This window comes from Silurus aristotelis, assembly GCF_946808225.1.
Source record: "Silurus aristotelis genome assembly, chromosome: 17".
Classification (NCBI taxonomy): Eukaryota; Metazoa; Chordata; class Actinopteri; order Siluriformes; family Siluridae; genus Silurus; species Silurus aristotelis.
Genome location: NC_139590.1, coordinates 23,995,115 through 24,011,355, shown reverse-complemented (window position 1 = coordinate 24,011,355; position 16,241 = coordinate 23,995,115). Strand labels below are relative to the sequence as shown.

Genomic DNA, 16,241 nt, shown 5'->3' with positions numbered 1-16,241 from the left:
GTACGCGGCAGAGGCTGCTGTGGTTGAGGCGGTGAAACAGGAAAAGGAAAGAGGTTTCTGATCACAGTGCCTCCAAAGCAGCCCAGAAATGAGGTGGTTTCTGAGAAACCCCAGTTCCTCTCACTCCTGTTCTAACCGGCAGGATGAAGCTCCTCCAAGTGACACGAGCTCACTTTCTCATATAAACACACGTAATGCGCGCTGTACTTCGACCGTACAGCTTTTCTTCAGCATTTATTACAGTTTACGCAATTAAAGAACTAAAGTAAACATGGGTTTCTATTTAAAGCCTTCCCGTTTCAATTCTCCACAAACGTTTCTCAGTTACACATGTTTCTCATTCCAAAGAAGTTTACTTCTCGAAATGTAACTAAAAATGGTAATACAGTGGGTTTTAAAAAGGGGGTTAAAACCGCTTCAGGAAAAGGTCTACGCAGTTTCTCAGTAGCATGACGAGCTGTGCTTTCTTAGTCTCATTACAATAGAATAAAGCGCAAAAAAAAAAAAAAAAAAGAAGTTGGTGAGAGAACATCTGTTTATAGCAGCTATAACATGAGTAAGAACAGAAACCTAATTCACAACAATAATAAATATGTAGAAGCTAAAAAAAAAAGTAACAAAACAATAAATAAATATGCCATAAAATAATCATTGGCAAATTGCTATGGTATAAAAGGAATAAAACATTTCTGGGACATTCCAATAGCATTTTTGCCATCATGCAGACCTTTAAAAAAAAAAAAAAAAAAAAAAAAAAAAAAAAAGGTATGATGCTGTAATGCAATAAATACGCATGTAATGCTGCAACCAACACTGCACTGAAGAAAAAAAAAACTCCATTTCAAAAAAATAAACAGACAAATGAATGTTTGCTAACGAGTTCTCAGCCTACTTGAAACATCTGGGACAGCTCGACTTTGTGATTTGCATAGCTGCATATGCATGAAAAACACAACCTGCGCGCTTTGGGACGGCACCACATGACCACTTTCAAAGCCACCTACACGCAGTTCAAAGAGACGAGAAGCAAACGAAAACAGCAGACACTATCGGTGCAGCTTTGTGTTACAGTGATGTAAATGTGCTCAAGAGAAAAACCTAAGCGCACACAAAGCCACAAGATTGATTTCATTTCCCTCCGTCTGGGAGCAGCAGTGCGACTTCCAATTAGACACCACAGATTATTACCATGGATAGAATCAGCTACTGCCTCTACAGGATTTAAGAGGTAGCATCCAGATGCTGCTAATTAAATGTCTTTGATTAATTAATTATCACCCCCTCTATAAAAGCCCAAGATTTAGCAGTTTGCAGGTCCAGAGCATTCAGGTGTGATGTAAAAGTACATCAGCAATGATCTTAGAGAAGCAATTGTTGCCGCCCATCAATCTGGGAAGGGTTATAAGGCCATTCCCAAACAATTTAAAGTCCATCATTCTACAGTGAGGAGGATTATTCGGCATTGGGAAACATTCAAGACAGTTACCAGGTGTGGACATTCCATCAAATACACCCCAAGGTGAACAGAATCAAGGTCCAGAATGCAAGTGGCTAACACAGAGCCAAATCTACTGCATGATATTTCAAATAACGTCTTTTTATTTTGAAAGATGTCCCGAAATTGTGATGTGCATGCATTATGAGAGGAAAAACAAAAAAAAAATCTATAAATAAATTGTATTATTTTTTCAGACTTAAGCAGATCCGGAGAAAATAGTTGTTAGTGATTAACACTGTATACTTAGTGTGGTTTAAGGTGCTGACACATTCCGAGAGAGATATCATTTTTTCCCTTTGCTTATTGCAGGGAAATGTGGGTCGTGGGTGAACACAATGTCAATATGACAATAAATGTAATAACCTCTACCACAACCAGTTGGAGGTGTGATTAGGTGTAAAAAAATTATATATACACAAACTTATATATGTATGGGTATGTTTGTGTGACTTTTACAAAATCAGTGATCTAGAGTGTGTAGGTCTGTGCATCTCCCTGGTGTGTACTTATAAACGTACGCATGTGTGTGGGTTTGTAGAGACCAACTGATCATAAGTGTGTATGGGTGTGTATGTGTGACTTCTACAGAATCACTGAGCTCTAGTGTGTAGGTAAGGTCTCACTGGGGTGTATTTATAACTGTCTGTATATGTATGTGAGTGTGTGTGTGTTGTGTGTAACTAGGGACTGAGCTCTTGTGTTTATGTCTTGTGTGAATGTCATGAATTTGTGTGCAGTAAAACCCTGTTGGACGAGCATAATGCGTTCATGAATATTGCTCGTAAGTCCATTTGCTCGTATGTTCGAACTAGTTTTCCGCATAAGAGTTAATGTAAAAGTGATTTAATCCGTTCCGAAACCTCATTCGATCGCTTATTTCTGCATTTAAAATGTGTAGCCTATTTTACCAAACAAATACGCCACAAATTACCGTACGCTAAACATAATTTAACACTTACCTGTGTGGTAGTGGTTGATTGAGTGTGTGAGACGCGCACCACGCTTATACTTTTATACCATTTCTTTCTTGGTTTCAATGGTAATTCTATTTACTTTCGTTTTCCCAGCACCATCACCATCAGATTTTAAAAAGTTTTTGCTGCACTGAATAACGAGAGCGACCGAGCAACAGGAGATGAACTAAGCGACTGATGCTACCCTCGGCCGAAAGCAAGGAACCGGCAGCGTTGGTTTGCTCGCGCCTTCGAAATTTGGTCGCTCGTATCTTCGTTTGCTCGTACTATTAGTTGCTCATACTGTCTTACTGTTTACGGGTTTTACTGTATACGTTTGTGTTCATGTGACTCACGGAGCTCAAGTAACATAAATACAAATACATATATGTATGGATGTGTGTGACTCATTGTATGTGTCTGTGAGCTACAGTATGTATCTACAGTATATACACACTGTAGGTGTGTGTTTATGTATGTATGACTCACTGAGATCTATGTACATTGTCTGTGTGTATAGACAGACGTATGTATGGGTTTGTGTGTGTGTGTGTGTGTGTGTGTGTGTGTGTGTGTGTGTGTGCGTGCGTGCGCGTGTGTTTGTGACTCACTGAGGTCTTGTGTGTGTTCTGCTCTGTCTGGGTTGTAAACACCGTCAGGTCTCCATTCAGTATAACATCAGCCAGAGCGTTCACCAGGGGCTGGTAGTGTATAATAAGGAACACCTGAGAGAAGATAAACACACACATTTCCACTAACTGCAAAAAAATGGACTATTGTCAGTTCTATTAATAGATAAAACATTACTATTAACAAAGAAATCTATCATTTAATACATTTACTAGAGTATTTTAATATATTTGTCCATGCACATGTTTGAGCTTAAAAAACTTGAAAAGTATTAGGGTACATTTATAACAGATACAAATGTGTAATTAATCACTCACGACAATCATGCGATCAATAACAATTTAATATTTCAATCGATTAAGCGCCATATCACACACACACACACACACACACACACACACACACACACACACACACACACACGTACAACACATTAATTTGCACCTTCAAAGCATTTTTTATTATGTATATTTTCTTATGAAACTCCTCAGCTAGCTGAAACTTGTTTCTGTATTCTGACTTTCACACCGTAAAACATTGCATAACCCTGTATTCATGGTTTATTATTTAATACAAAAATTGCATAAGTCCTAAATTAAATCTGAACAGGCGTGAAGGTGTTTGGGGGTTGAACGTAATTTTGGGCAACAAAATTTGCCAATTTTTTTTTTTTTTTTTTGAATTTTTTTTGAAGTATGGGTCTTTTATATAAAGAAAGTGAGTAGGTAAGAGGTTACCTGGGAGAGCAGATAGAGTGACACCTGAGGATTAATCTTGCGATCTTCACTCTGGAAAAAAAGTGTGTTAAAAACAAAACATAGCAGATCAATCATTTTTTAAATATATGTATAATTTTTCATTTTAATTTTATTATCCTACACCACATTTAACCAAGCTCACACTTTCAGTCCACAAAAAATACATACACCGAAACACAAATGCATACATTTATTAAAGAACAACTTTGCACTGTGATATGTAAAATATTTAGAAATATATTTGTATATACATTTAATATATTTGCTTCTTTTTTTTGTTTAGTTTTTTGCAATTAAAGGATTAAAAATCACACACAAAAAGAAAGGAAAAAATTAAGAGCAAGATTATTCCAAATTAGCAGAACACTGTATATCGTATAAATCCTGTAATTATGCTGCATTAATTGTGCCTTTAGAATATTAATTTAAAACACCATATCCATCCATATTTTCGAGCATTATCTCGTGTACATGCGCATAATTAACAAATTACATGAATAAATAAAGTTCTTCGCAGTGGATTCACATTCAAATCGAAGATGAGTAATTTATGTTGGAACGGCGAAGCGCTCAGACTGTGGAATGATATCATACAGCAAACAGTAATTCATGATAATTCGGAGCTACGTGAGCTGTTACAGGATATGCTTGTGTACATCGTGTACACTAAGGTGAATAACACACTGAGGTAGTGGTGAGCGCGTTAAAATGGTATCAGGCTTCACACCCAGCTGTGGATTATCACCTTATACCATGGTCACGTCCCAGCATTGACATCTTTGAGCTTTCATTGATGTTTGCAGAGCAAAAAAATAACTTTTTATGTTTCTTACTTATTGCACATACTCCTCATTAGATCTTGAATTCTGCTGCTCCAAATCACACACAGAGATAAAGTAGTGCCATAAGACTACATTTATTTACATGAGTTTTAATACATAGTTGTTAAAGAGAAAGAGACAGAAACGACTCTCTACTGATAATGAAGCTGTTGGAGTTAACTTCTTACGTCCTTTGTTATAATTCTCATTTAGATCTTTTCAGTTCATCAAATTCATCTTCGAGTCACTTCTCAAAATCCACCCCAAGCATGAATTCTCCACGGAGCTCAGTAAGGTCATTAGGAAATGTCTACAATAACTGTCTCACTCTTTATCAAACAGGAACTGGACGTTACTATGGTTACAGGTGTTTATAAGCAGCGCATTCAACCGAAACACAAACCACCAGCGGTTTGTTTAAAAGTTCAGAAAAACACGCATCTTACTTCCAGCCAATCACAATCCAGCATTCGCACGGACCGGTATATAATAAATAATTGTTCCATTTACTCCACATATATTTCAAATAATCTATTAAAGGAGCTGCTCTATTTTATTTATCCAACCATGTTCTCAAAATCTAAATTCTGTTTGCTCTGAATCTAGAGAGCTGAAAATCTGGATTGTTTCTAAAGCAACAGCTAGTAAACACCATATGGAAGGAGTCTCGTGTTTCTTTATTTTATATTATATAACGTAAGAGAATAGAAGCACATGGGGATTGCGTTGGGATGGAAGCTCCAGGCTGCGCTCACCTGCTCCTGGGTGACCAGCGAGTAGACGTACAGCGGCAGGAAGAGGCGGTTCAGCAGGTGATCGGTCAGAACGTCGTTCAGGAACTCGCAGTTGATGATGAGGATGTCGTTCAGGTAGTGCAGGTGATCCAGGTGCTCTGCCACCAGGTCGCTCAGCTTCCCTCGGTTCTTATGCCTGGGAAAATAATAATAGAGGGGACAAGCACAAATATTGCACTGCATCTTTCAGCAATCAATTTTAAAATGAATGATTAATTGAAAAATGATAAACTTGGATTTTTATGTTTTTACATTAAAATGTGTGTAAATGGGTAAAAAAAAAAAAAAAGTATATATATATATATAAAATGTGTGTCCCTACTTTAATGTTGGCCTGACCTACACTGCTCTCTAGTGTTTGTTACATGAACTATGATGCAAATGTTTCCATCCTACCCTTGTTTTTACACTTTCCACAAATCTGTTGGTGTGACCACTAATTCAAACAACTTAGAAAAAAAATTACACATCACACTGTTTGTTGTACTGCTATGGAAAAATGATCAACAACTACCTAGCAATAATAATTAACTAGTATGATGTAATAATTATTTCCCAGCACGGCTTCCGGTCTCTTTCTTCTTTTTACAACACATCAGTTTGCTAAAGGTCACACTTTTTATCCATTTATAGTTACATTTAATGATTTTAAAGCGAATGCAAAAAATAATCTCCTCTTACACTAAGATTAGTTACAGATGTTAGACAGTCTTTTTTTTGCAGTTAAGGTCCCTGTAAATCAGCTTTTATTATAGAAAGTGCATCTCTAGGCCTATAACCTCTTCGAGATTCATGCTGTAGTGGAAAAATTAAATGGAAAATAAAGAAAAGAGCACAGGTAATCATCACGCTTACTCTTCATCTGTCTGCACACACTTGTCCAGCTCGATGACGTGGCTGCCGATGAACCACACCAGGTTGGAGAAGTAGGGCACGGCTGTTTTGTCCCGGATGTAGTGCAGCATTTGCTGGTTATCCACTGCAAAGCGTGAGGAGATGTTAAAACACACAGGTGTCAAAAACCGATATGAAGATTTACACTTCAGAATTTACACAAAGAATACATTTATTCTTAAATCATTCATGCAAACCTTTATGAAAGAAATCTGCAATAATGTTTTACTCTGAATTCTCACCATTTAAGTTCCCCTGCTGCAATAATGTTAATATACTGCAGTTATTAGGGGAATCTACACTGTCATTTTTATATATTGTTACACGTAAAAAAAATTAAAAAAAAAAAAGAAATATAAATAAAATTAAATGAAGAAACAAAGAAAGATGATTCATATCATTTGAACTGTATAGAAAGACAGAAAACAAACAAAAAAATAAAATATATATTAAATGTAACCATATTTATAAATTCGCGAATGTAGCACCACCTAGAGGGAATTAAGTGTCTTACACTCGAGAAAATAGGACAATGAAAAATTGATAACTGCTGTTTATAGACACAAATGCATAAATAATAATCATAAATAATTAATAATATTGTGATACGTAAAGGTGAGGTGGAAAAGAAACTAATGCTACTCATCTAGAGAGTGAAATATTTTTAAAACTAATCGTTATGGGAATAAGGTGTTAAAGCTTTAAACGATACGGACTACAAAGCACATGTGGGGGCTCATGTGCTCCTTGATGCTCCTGTATGACCCAAAGATGAAAAAACATACACAAAAAACCTCACATAAAAATTTACAGCTATTAATTAAATAGATGGTGCAGGTAACTTTATTTCGGCTTCTCCCGTTAGGGGTCGCCACAGCGGATCATCCGCATGTTTGATTTGGCACGTTTTTACGCTGGATGCCCTTCCTAACGCAACCCTCCCCATTTATCCGGGCTTGGGACCGGCACTAAGAGTGGCTGGGGTCGGTTCCCTGACCGGGGATCGAACCCGGGCCGCAGCGGTGACAGCGGTGAGAGCATCCTAACCACCAGACCACCAGGGACCCCGCAGGTGGTGACAAAATGTTACTTTAAATATATAGATATATTTTGTACAGAATAAACTACAACAGAACCTTTTTTTTTTATTAAATTAGAGCATGTACAGGAAAAAAAAAAAAGAATGAAGAGTAAAAGTTGTGAAATTGACCAACTTACATGAGACTGGAATGGAATAAGGCACACAGGACTCATCATAGAAGAAGGAGGGAAGAACAGATACACAGTTAATAGACTTAAAGAAACTGAAGTGGACTTAAAATCCCGAAAGTTGCACTTTAAACACCTTCCCCAACCCCCCCAGAGATGAATACGTCTAAAAGAGACCGTTGAAGGCCTTCGGAAAGCTGCACAGCACCGAGTGATTTTGATGCAGGAATAAGAACGCAAGCTAAACTCTTTCTCCATATTCACTAGGAGTGTGACAGTCAGTAGTCCAACCTAATGTACACCCACACTATAGGGAGTAACGAACGGATCAGGACACCTGACTCTTCCAGCAATAGAACACTTACCACAAAGCTGGAAGTGCGCAATTGTATAGGACGCATGAGGTCGAATGAAATTTTTTCTCAGACAACCGACCATAAGATCAGTATGTGCTTGTTGGATGTCCAGTTCCACATTATTCCACTTCTACTGTTATAATAACCTCCATTCAGGTGAAGAGGTGAAAAGTTTGTTCCAATTCATTCCAAAGGTCTTCTATAGCAGGAGGTCTTCCACTTCCATCCCATGTAAAGCATATGTTTATAGAGTTTGGCTTTGTGCACAGAGGCAATGTGATGCTGGAAAAGATCCTAGTTTAAGTGAAACAAAGACGTTCTACAATTGTGTGCCGCAAACTTTGTGTTAACAGTTTGGTAAAAGAACCACATACAGCTGGAAAGCTCGGGTGTCCCAATACTTTTGGGCATATCGTGTAATGACTGTAAGTGTCAGAATTAGTCAGGGGTACTGCGTGTTGTTAAAAGACGTATGAATTTCATCTGTCACATCCCGGGTGTATGAAGCTTTAAAGAATAATAGAGTGAGGTTCACGGGGAACAGAATCGAATCCTTTAATAAAAAATAAAAAAAAGAAGAAAAAACCTCTTAAACCTCGCGCCATTCTTGGAAAAGCAGGAAGCAGATACAGGTCAGGAATAATATCAATCACTTAATGAACCCTTGATACATTTATATGATTTCCTAAACCAGATTAGACCCCTCTTTTTATATAATTACATTTTTATTTATAAAAAACTTTTTCATCATCCCAAAGCAGCTTTAGAGAAGTAAATGGATTCTGACTATAAATATTTAATGCATAAATAATTCCTTTATCCCTTTAATCCTGGTTTGGTGAGGTGAGTGTGTGTTACCTGCAGGAGCGTCAGAGTGGTGACGTGATAAAAGAGTGAGAAGCAGCGGTTAGAGGGGGGGGGGGAGAGAAAGAGAGAGAGAGAGAGAGAGAGAGAGAGAGAGAGAGAGAGAGAGAGAGAGAGAGAGAGAGAGAGAGAGAGAGAGAGAGAGAGAGATCACAGCAGCACAAAGCCGGGAGCTGTTCACTCACCTTTATACACATTGAGAGTGATAGTCCTGACTGCGATCCTGACCATGCTCTCTGGATGGTTGAAAAACTTAATGGCCTCCGTGTACAGGGCAAAATCATTAGTGTGCTGGAAGCATGGGAGACAGAGAGCGAGGACATCAACTGCAGGAAGGATTCGCTCAGAGAGAGGAGATCTGCGGTCTACACAATATCATCTCTAACACTACACATACTGTATCACTTCCTTAAGTCTGATTGGAGACATTACAGGTTTACACCAGGGGTGTTAGACTCTTATTATTTAGTAAAATATAACTCGTTTTTTGATTTCAGTTTCGGTTTTTGATGGTGCAAAAAATTCCAACACTCGAGTGCAGTTTATTTTGTAATTAAAAGCTAGCTTAATGCTTTCATACTGAGGGAATGACTGCTTATTGGTGCTCAGTGCTAATTAGAACTGGCTTTCTCTATTGTATTAAATGTAATCACAAACGGATAAAAAAAAGTTACCTAAAACCAAACTCTGTAAAAGTGTCTAATTCTACCACCACATTTTCTACTCCACACAAAAAGCCATGTTTAGGATCATATGTCTTCATAAATAATATTTACAGCAAAACAATTGGGTAAAACCAACTCCAAATGCGAGTGATATTAGGAGTTTTTTAGTAGCTGAAGTCTGAACAACCAAAAAAGTTCGAGATGTGAACATGATTAAAAGTCGTCGTCAGATTTATCGGTTTTGCAGATTAATTGGAACCGATCGTTGTTTGCTGGAACTATCTGCAAAAATCCATTTCAGTCTTCTGCTGGAGCGGCTGAGAAGTTCCGCTGTCATTATACATTACGAGAGCGCCCTCTAGAGGCGAATCACTGACACCATATGCTGTTAATTTAAAGTGTCTTTTTTTTACACTTATATTGGATGTACCTGTTTCTATTTATTTGGAGTGCGTTTGTTTCAGTTTAAATGCATCAATAGTAGTAATAGGAGTATAAATGTTTTTAAACTATCTGTTGATTAATCGGTTATGTCACATGATGCCCTTCCATGTAGTGTGTTCCTATTTAATGTCCATATATAAGCCTAAATTTTTACAAAAAGTTTGAAAGTAAACTGTGACCTATTTTTACAGGTATTTTACCCGTATTAAATTTTTTTTGGATATTAAAAACAAAATACATTTAATTTTATAGAAATATAACTGAAATAAAGTAGTATTTCAAGTTCTGTCATGAGAGACTTCATGCTCAGATGGTTTGCACAGAAGCACGACACACAGTGCAAAACTGCATGCAGGAATTTCTAAACAATCTTCAATAAGGTCATGTTCGGTCTGGCCTTCAGCGATAAGAGAGAACAAACACCGCTTTAGGAAGCACATCTCCATCCTGAATACATGATCAATTTAAACATGTACCAGCATTCTCCTGTAGCTCGTGTTTAAGTCACATATATTATATTATGTGCATTTGTTCGATCTATTCTACACAAAACATGTAATAGGTTTGAATATAATATTTGCTACACATAATTATAGACTTGTTATTATTATAGACGAAGATTCTACGAGTCAGCTGATGTCGCTCTGTCGATACAGCACAAACTTTTAAAAGTATCGTTTATTTTGTCAAGATCTTGAATTCTATTGGTTGTTTTTTCCCTTATATTTTGGCACAAAGAAAAACAGTAGTTTTAGAACAGACAAACAGTTTGGTTGTGCTGGAAGTTAAACTCATGACCTTCCAATAAGTTCAACATTAACCATTAAAAATCCAGCCTTCACCACAATGACACCGGATTGTTGTTTAAACAGAACATGCAGTCTGACTAATTATTTCTGGGCATTTTAAATCCTAAACATGGTTTTGTGAATTAAATATTTGATTGTTCATCAATTATTCAAGAAGAAAAAAAATAAAAAATTTAAGAAATCAAGAGTATTGTTGCCTGAATAATTGATAAACAAACAAATATTTATTTTCAGCCAGAAATTTTAATTCAAATGTTGTTCAAAAATGTGAATCATGACTTAAAAATCCAGTATCATGTTCATCATATCTATAAAAAACATTGTGCTAAAAATTAGAGCATCTTCTATTACACCCCTATATGATCTTGCTTTATAACACTATTTTTGACCAGTCTTCTTCTTGATCACGTAAAAGTTCTAACTTCCAGACCTTCTCGATCGCATTATTCGTGTTCCCTGTCACGTGACTGACACTATCTAAAACCTTTTAATCTACAGTTTTTATCAATTAATTTGTTTGTTTATTTTACATATTTACTAATATCCCAAAATGTTAACGCTTGCAGCAACAAATCTCTCATACAGCGAAACCGTCCTTCCAGGTGTTCTTTATTCCTGACACCACCTTGGAGATGTCAGAGAATAAAGATCATCAACGAACACTTAATTCAAAGGCTGTCTTCATAAGAACTTCATAAACTATCAATCAATACAGAGAGGAGCTTTCTTGCTACCTTCTGATTGAAGGGGAAGGGTGTGTGTGTGTGTGTGTGTGTGTGTGTGTGTGTGTGTGTGTGTGTGTAAGGAAACGGCGAAATACATGTAATGATGAACGAATACAAATTTTGTCCTGTATTTCTTATTTTTTTATGAATGAAAATGTAAAATGGTGGGAAAGAAATATGATAGAACCCATGGGGTGTGGGGTGGGTGGAGGGGGGGGGGGGTGCTGTTACAGGAAAATAACCAGCCTGTGAATGTGTTACGAAGCTCGTACGTCTTGTGCAGCTGTTATGAAGGTGTTATGTAGACAGCCTTGAAATAACGTGATTACTTGTGAAAAAAATTACTTGTGCAGCCATTTACAGTACACCAATAACTTTCCCCTATACAAAGGAGCCGAACCAAATAAATACAAATTTTAGTTCATGTGTGGATATTTATTCATGTTATTATTTTATTTTTCCTCCTGGTCTTCTTCCCGAGGACCTGAGCGGAGTCTTACCTCGTTGTAAAAGAAATGCACGGTGTGATTGTTGAGCTTCAGCGACAGCGTCTTCAGGAAGGAGATGTAGTAGGCCATGATCTCCTCGTCGGAAAAGTCAAATTTATGCACGATGATGGAGTTGACGTGATTATTCGACAGCAGGTAGTCTGCAGAAAACAAAGAAGGAATACGTGAAGAAACGTGGGAGAAAAAACAAACAACAACAACAACAAAAAATAGACAAACACTATAACTATGTTTTTGGGGTAAATCCGAGCGCTTACACAGAGACGTCTCGTGACTTATGTTCTCAAACAGGATGTTGAGCGTCTGGAGGAGCTGCACGCAGACGTAACGTCCCGACTTCTGCCGCAGGATGTTGAGGAAAAACGCGAACATGTTCTTCTCTAAGAAGAAGCTGGGAGGAGAAAAAAGAAAGAGAGAAGAAGAAGAAGAGAAATAAAGAGTAAGACTTCAAGCTCTCAAGACTCTTAAAAGAAAAGGAAAGATAAAGATAAAAACGTACTCGAACACCGAGCTGTCGTTCTGATCGCCCCAGATAAGGATCTCAGTGATGGAGCGAATCGTCTCCACAAGCAGGTTCCGGTTGTGATCCGTCACCGTCGTGTTCTTGGTCAGGACGTGATACATGTACCTGAGGAAACAGACTGCAATGTTTTAAAATGACTAAAAAAATACAATACAATGATATTTTTTTACCCAGAGACAAAAAAATACACTTTATTACACCTGGATTTCCACTGATATAGGAATATTCAACAAATAAACAAATCCTGAGAAACATTTCTCATGGAAGGAGTCTCCAGATCCGGTACTTTATAAGCTTTAAGATTGATGAAAAGAAAATCATTAGACGTGAAAAAACTGTTGGTTGTTTGGTGATGAATAAATATCTGGAAATGCTTTTACAGAAAAATCTGGACCGGTGGAGCTTCATGAGAGACACCACTTCATCACAAAATCTATATAGTATTAAAATGCAGTATCAGAATAATAATATTTTAGGTTATATTAATTATTTTAGTTAAATTATTTAGTCAATTTTAGAAGTTTAGCCCTTATTATTATTATTATTATTATTATTATTATTATTATTATTATAATTACCACAGGTCAGGTGTCTCTGTACTGTGTATACGAAGAAACGTTGTATAATTCGTATTTGTATAAATATTCATGTTATTGGATGTAAATATAAAAGTAAGTATAAAATAAATCCGGGCTGCGTATTTAGTAATGAATAAAACGTGATGTTTTACTAATTAAATCAGAGTCCAGGCAGAAAATAAAAGTTAGCACAGAAGCTAGCAGGATTTCTGAGGTGAAATGGAGCTCGCGCTGTGCTGAAGATTCTCCCTCAGCAACACTCACTTCAGGTGATCCAGTGAGTGGATGTTCTTGGCCTTGCCTTGCCCTCCGACCCAGCCTCTGGACCTGCCGAACATGCTGGCGTCTTGATTTTATCCTGTCACACGATTTTATTTTCTTTATTCCACTCGACTGAAGCGATCCATCACGGCTATAAGGGGAGGGGGGGATATGAGAAAACACACCGCTAGCGTTAGCTGCTAGGAACCGCGACAAGCGCGGCCGCGGCTCAATCCCATCTCTCCTTTCTACCCGAGTGCACTACGCAGGGCGTGACGTAACGGGCCTCTCCGTCACTCATCTAGTGCACTACAACTCGCGAGAAAGGGATTTAAAACGACACGGCCGCTCGTACGACGTTCGCGCTATGTCGCTATGGAATTTGTAGTTTTAACACGAACGCTCCAGCGCTCTGTGCGCAATTATATCCGCCATTTATAGACTACAAATCCCATAGTGTAGATTGATAGAAGGGTTATATAGACAGGGCAAGAGGCGGCTGACGTCACAAGAACGCGACATTTGTTTTTGTTTTTCTTGTTTGACGCTGTCATTTTGTCTCCATTTTAACCTTTCGTGTTAAATAAGATTTTATTGTAAAACGAATTAAAGCAGATACTGTGGTCGACGCGGCGCGAAGACTTAAAAAAAAAAAAACAAGTTTGTTAAAAAACATGGATGTTAATGTGGGTATTAGATTGCGGTTTTATACAGTAACACATGCTGGTTGGTGGGATTCAGTGATCCGGGAGGACATTGGATGTTAAAAAACATTTATATTTGTTTTAAAAAGCGTGCTGGTTTTATTCGGAAACGTCTTTTTTTCCCTGGTTGTGTTGGAGATGTGCGGAGTCAGCAGATCTTTGTGAAGGACTGAGCGTTTACTGGACTGGATAAGATTTCAAGACCAATCGAGACATGCAGTAGAAGGAGCCACCTCAGGATTTCATCCTCCTCAGATACTCCTGTAAACCTTGAGGGGGGAAAAAACACAGCCCATGTCTGAGATTCTATGCCACACTCCGTCTATTTCCGGTTAGATTCCGTGGAATCTTTAATCGACGTCATTCCATATATGTTTTATCTCGGCCTCTTCTTTGTGAACATCCTCATCCTCTACTATGCCTTTCTGATGGAATACATAGTGCTTAATGTGGGAATTGTCTTCCTACCTGAGGACATGGACCAGGCACTGGTGGACCTGGGGGTCCTCTCTGACCCGGCATCCGTCCCCTATGAGACAGACCCAGAGTTTGATGTGCTGGAGGGATATCTGGAGTAGATTGTATGGACAGAACATGTCTTTGGTTATGAGGCATGTTAGTCAGGTGTGTGGTGGGAGGGATGTGCTGTGTGGAACACAACCGAGGACTGGATCTATGATGGTGATGAGGATGAAAAATGGAAATCATGATTCTTATCACCGTAGCTGTGAGAAAATGGTGCCTTGGCCATCACATGCAAGAAATCAGCGTACAAAGAAGTAAGGCGATGCATGTGCAAGGAACTGAATACACTTCATCCACCTCATACAGGCTGCTACATAAAATAATAGTGATGGTTTGAAACAGAGGTCCTGTTATATACCTTTAGTCCTTTTTTCCCCTTAAACATCAGCACATTTACAATTTATCTTTTTATCCATTTATAGTTATGCATTATTATGGGAAGTCTACAATACAAATTCCTGTTCTCCCTGTTCTCAAACACAAACATTCACCTCTCTTCATTTTAAGAGTGTCAGGAAATGTACAGTTACAGACTGGTACAAAGCACTGACACTGGAAAGATCTTCCCAGGGTTTCTGTGGGGCATTAAAACGTCTCAGATTTAAAAATCTAAACTTTAGGTCTCTAAAAAGTATTAAATCGTTGTTGTAGGTCTTAAATAATTTTAAACAGGTCTTAATTTCCTAAAATCTATGTAACGCTGCCTCTGATGCTCATTGAAATGCTCCATGGTTTAAGTCAAAGATGATGATTTTGTGCCTGTTGTGTCTCCGCAGGTTGTCCAGACTCAAGAAAAAAGAAGAACCGTGCGAGTCAGGTTGAGTTTCTTCCGCGTCTACGTCGTGCGGTTGTCCATAAAACGGAACGGATCGGACATGACCTCACCACCTACACTGTGGCTCCCTTAATCACTAAGCTGGCTTAGGTTTAGATGGATGCTCGCTCAAAGCTGCTGAGATTCAGGCCTGGTTTTAAAACCAAAGCTTCACTGCATCTTCACTGCATCTCCATCTTCTATTTGAGATTAAATTCATTAATACAGCACTTAACACATTTTACACTATAATTTAGGTCAGATTCATTTTAATTTTATTTTATTTCCGTAGCGCTTTTTACAATGGACTTTGTCTCAGAGCAGCTTTACACAGATAAAGCGGTAATAATGTTATAGAAAAGGCTGTGTACGTTTATCGCCTATAAGTTTGTTCCTTATAACTGTTTACCCCTGACGAGCGAGCCACTGGTAACTGTGGCCAGGAAAAACGCTGTATGAGAAAGAAACCTTGAGAGGAACCAGACTCATAACAAGATCCTCATCCTCATCTGGGTGGCACCGAATGACTATTCATTGCAGTCCCATTGTTGAGGTGTGCAGTAATTGATGCGTAAAGATTTGACCTCAGATGTGTCTGACCTTCTGAATTCTGCATGTTTGGTTGCTTTCATTTGAACGTTTTAAGTTAGAATAGATGCAATACCTTAGCAATACCTCTCTGAGACTGACGGAGATTTTCTCCATGCTGCTTTCGAGGAGTTTGAAGCCGAACGCTGATTACACGCTGTAAAGCCCCCGAGCTGATCCATGGAACATGGATTACAGAAACAAATCCTATATACACACACGCACATACACTATACTGTATATATACAGACACACACAGATATATAATGTGTGTGTGTGTGTGTGTGTATAATAAATAATTAATTTCACTTAAAGCAAC

The 16,241-nt window shown here is 38.0% G+C and overlaps 2 protein-coding genes and 1 long non-coding RNA gene across 9 annotated transcripts in view; 2 read left to right on the top strand and 1 right to left on the bottom strand.

Annotated features, from left to right (window-relative positions):
- clec16a (C-type lectin domain containing 16A) overlaps positions 1 to 13,597 on the bottom strand; it is a 53,219-nt gene extending 39,622 nt beyond the window's left edge. For 5 of the 7 annotated variants that reach the window (XM_083566480.1, XM_083566481.1, XM_083566482.1 and 2 more), the window contains exons 1-9: positions 13,295 to 13,528; positions 12,429 to 12,557; positions 12,187 to 12,320; positions 11,921 to 12,069; positions 8,963 to 9,068; positions 6,310 to 6,433; positions 5,416 to 5,590; positions 3,819 to 3,869; positions 3,063 to 3,176 (exon numbers count right to left, since the gene is read on the bottom strand). In XM_083566480.1, coding sequence (XP_083422606.1) covers positions 3,063 to 3,176; positions 3,819 to 3,869; positions 5,416 to 5,590; positions 6,310 to 6,433; positions 8,963 to 9,068; positions 11,921 to 12,069; positions 12,187 to 12,320; positions 12,429 to 12,557; positions 13,295 to 13,368 — 1,056 coding nt within the window. In that variant the 5' untranslated portion in view covers positions 13,369 to 13,528. Of the gene's footprint in view, positions 1 to 3,062; positions 3,177 to 3,818; positions 3,870 to 5,415; positions 5,591 to 6,309; positions 6,434 to 8,958; positions 9,069 to 11,920; positions 12,070 to 12,186; positions 12,321 to 12,428; positions 12,558 to 13,294 lie in introns of all 7 variants that reach the window. The other 2 variants (XM_083566486.1, XM_083566485.1) reach the window with 2 other exon arrangements.
- Positions 3,592 to 8,437, top strand: LOC310740126. Its single transcript, XR_014537577.1, has 3 exons — positions 3,592 to 6,086; positions 6,142 to 7,185; positions 7,421 to 8,437. It is a non-coding gene; the product is annotated as an uncharacterized lncRNA (long non-coding RNA).
- Positions 13,598 to 13,787: 190 nt separating the features above from the next.
- Positions 13,788 to 16,236, top strand: dexi (Dexi homolog (mouse)). Its single transcript, XM_083566595.1, has 2 exons — positions 13,788 to 14,774; positions 15,297 to 16,236. The coding sequence occupies exon 1, from the start codon at positions 14,304 to 14,306 to the stop codon at positions 14,571 to 14,573; it is 270 nt and encodes an 89-aa protein (XP_083422721.1). The 5' UTR covers positions 13,788 to 14,303; the 3' UTR covers positions 14,574 to 14,774; positions 15,297 to 16,236.
- Positions 16,237 to 16,241: the final 5 nt, after the last annotated feature.